This window comes from Lipotes vexillifer, unplaced genomic scaffold (genome assembly GCF_000442215.2).
Source record: "Lipotes vexillifer unplaced genomic scaffold, Lipotes_vexillifer_v1.1 scaffold149, whole genome shotgun sequence".
NCBI classification, from domain to species: Eukaryota; Metazoa; Chordata; class Mammalia; order Artiodactyla; family Lipotidae; genus Lipotes; species Lipotes vexillifer.
Window position 1 is genome coordinate 3,959,931 of NW_006779962.1, and position 3,136 is coordinate 3,963,066.

General features: G+C 51.6%; 1 protein-coding gene across 1 annotated transcript in view; it reads right to left on the reverse strand.

The window, feature by feature from the left end:
* Positions 1–3,136, reverse strand: part of HMCN2 (hemicentin 2) — a 150,510-nt gene that overhangs the window by 8,430 nt on the left and 138,944 nt on the right. Inside the window, 2 exon segments of the mRNA XM_007453133.1 lie at positions 610–806; positions 887–892. Coding sequence (XP_007453195.1) covers positions 610–806; positions 887–892 — 203 coding nt within the window.

Sequence of the window (3,136 nt, forward strand, 5' to 3'; positions counted from 1 at the left end):
ACCGCCAAGCCAGAGTCCCCTGACCCCCCACTGCTCACACAGTCTGTGGTCAAGGGCAGCTCTGGAGGGGCTGTTTTAGCAAAGCCCCTGTCAACACTGCCCTCTCCCTGCTCCGGACCCCCATGAGGGGATGCAGGACCCCCTGGGCAGGGTGAGACGGCAGGGTCCATTACAGCAGCGTCTGTAATGTCTCTCCAGAACATTCCATTTGCTTAGGACACACTATTTTATGAATCTGTTTGAAAGTGGACATTTTTTGGTTCTCTGGGCCTTCTAGCTCGTTTTATCCTCCACGTTTCCCCTTTTCTGTCCCCTGCAGCCCACATCCCTTACTCCTTGCTAGTGACCCCTTCACTTCGGTAGCAGCTCTTGCCTTAACAGTGGGAAAAAAACCTCACATAGCAATCAGTGGTTTCAAAAGTCACTGACCCTGCCCTCACATAATACTGGTAATCTCACACTCTCGGGCTGATCTTAAATGCAGTTATTTTGTTTGCTTGGGGGCTGTGGGGTGGAGAGGAAGTGGCCTGCACCTCGATCCACTTTGGCTCAGACCCAGCTCAGGTCGGAGGGTCCCCAGACGCAGGAGGTGCTCTGGCCCCCACTTACCCACACTCGCAGGGATGTGGCTGATGCTGCTGCAGATGGTGGTGACCCCAGAACGTGCCTCCTGTTGCACGCTGGTGTTGAGGACAGCCATACCAAATTTCTGCCCATTGATCACCCCAATCATGCTGCCCCGGCTCCCCCGGGGCTCCCCTGTGAGGAAGGAAGAGAACAAGAGTGACACTATCCACCTCTGTGCCCTCAGGGATATGCATACTGTTTTCCATTTCATGAAGGAGTAAACCGAGGCTCAGAGAGGGGCAGTAACTTGCCCAAGGACACACAGCTAATGGGTGATGAACTCAACACTCAGGGGATCCTGGCTTCTAGACAGAAGGGAGACATTTAAGAGGAGCCCCACACAGGGATGGTGCCAGCTTCTAATTCTGGCTCCGCCATCACCTTCTTGAAAACCTGGGCAAGTCTGGCCCCCAAGCCACACCTGAGTTGGCTTATCTATAAAATGAGGAGGTGGGACCACAGATGCACCAAAGACCTGTTGGGTTCTAAAATGCCAGGTGATGGGGGCGGTGGGCCTGGCACACTGGAGGAGCCAGGGAGGAGAGGCAGGGCACCGGGCCAGGAAATGAATGCTGCCACCTGAACGCTTCCCATTCCATCAGTGGCCCTGGCCCCAGCCGCCCCGCAGCTGGCCCAGCTGGGGTGGGTTGAATTCCTAGCAGCCGCCAGGCAGTCTGCTACCAGATGCTCTTCAGCACTAATCAAATGGATTATACAGGCACAGGGGGATGCTTCCTCTGGCTAATGGGCCAGCTGCCTCGTTTGGACAGATGGCAAGAGACAGAAGCTAGCCTGACTCTCCACTCACCAGCCCTCAGGGGAAATTGACAACAAATTGCCAATGATCTGTCAAAAAAAATAACATACAACACTCAACTGCCAAGATCCTAAGTGGGTAGATCAGGGGGCTGGTTAATTTTGGATTCCAGGAAGCAATGCCATTTCCTGCAGCCCTCGGCTGGGGTTTGATGAGATTTGATGCCCATCTGGGATGTCTCTCGTCAATATCTGCAGCTCTGGGATTTATGGGGGGGGACAGGAAAAGGCCATGAACCTTCCCCTGGCCTTGTAATAAGGGGGTAAGGAGGTGTCGGGAGCAGCAGATAAGAAGGCAGCAGCATGACCCTGGCAGTTTCAGAAGGGGACAGGAAATTGGAGGCCAGGAATGACAAGCCACTGGCAACCTTCTCAGACATGAGGTGACTCAGCAGCCTCTTGTCCCCCACAAGGCCAGGATGCCCCTCCCCAGACTTATGGGAAAGGAGGGAGAGAGTTAGGGGGCCACGACGCCTTTGAGTATCTTTTATATAGCAATGTCCCTTGAAGGAATTTACCCTATAGAAATATTCAGTCCAGCACACAAAGATGAGCACCACAGGACGGTTTTTGGAGGGGAAACTGGAAAAAACAAAACAAAACCCCACAAACCTGTTGTTTATTTAATGAAGCCAACAGCAATTAAGTTTAAAACATGTTCCTATGGGGCTTCCCTGGTGGCGCAGTGGTTGAGAGTCCGCCTGCCGATGCAGGGGACGCGGGTTTGTGCCCCGGTCCGGGAAGATCCCGCTTGCCGCAGAGCGGCTGGGCCCGTGAGCCGTGGCCGCTGAGCCTGCGCGTCCGGAGCCTGTGCTCCGCAGCGGGAGAGGCCACAACAGTGAGAGACCCACGTACCACAAAAAAACCCGAAAAACAAAAACATGTTCCTATGGAATGGTATGAAATCATTACAGAAGGTGTGAACTAGACTATTGCCCATGATCGAGTAAGAAAATATGGCAGGTTGTAAACACAACTTGCACACTTGACCTCATTTGTAAAAAGAAAAAAGTCTATCTCTTTACATTCAGAGAAAAAGTGTAGAAATATATACCCCAAATAATTACCTGAGCTATTTCTAAATGAATTGTGGGAGCTAACTGATCATTACTTTTTTCTTCACACATTTAAAAAAATTATCTGGCCTTTCTACAATTAACATACACAAGGTACACATTAGTTGTTTCCATTACAAAAGTAAGGATGCTGTTATGGGTTGAACTGGGTCCTCCGAAAAGGATGTGCTGAAGCCCTAACCCTCGGTACCTGAGCACGTGACCTTATTTGAATGTAGGGTCTGTACAGAGGTACCCATGTTAACATGACGTCATGAGGGTGGGCCCTAACCTAATATGACTGGTGTCCTTATATAAAGGGGAAATTTAGAGACAGACACGAGCACAGGGAGGATGCCACGTGATCATGAAGGCAGAGAGAGGGGTGACGCTTCCACAGTCAAGGAACTCCCGCAAACTACCAGAAGCTAGGGGAGAGGCCTGCAATAGATTCTCTATCACATATCTCAGAAGCAACCAACCCTGCTGGCACCTTGATCTTAGATTTTCACCCTCCAGAACTGCAAGATCATACACTTCTGTTGTTTTAGGCCCCGCTGGGCAGGGAATCCCACCCATGTCCACAAAGGTCTGGGCAGAGAGGCTCCATACCTCTCACGGCCAGGAATGCCCCGGCT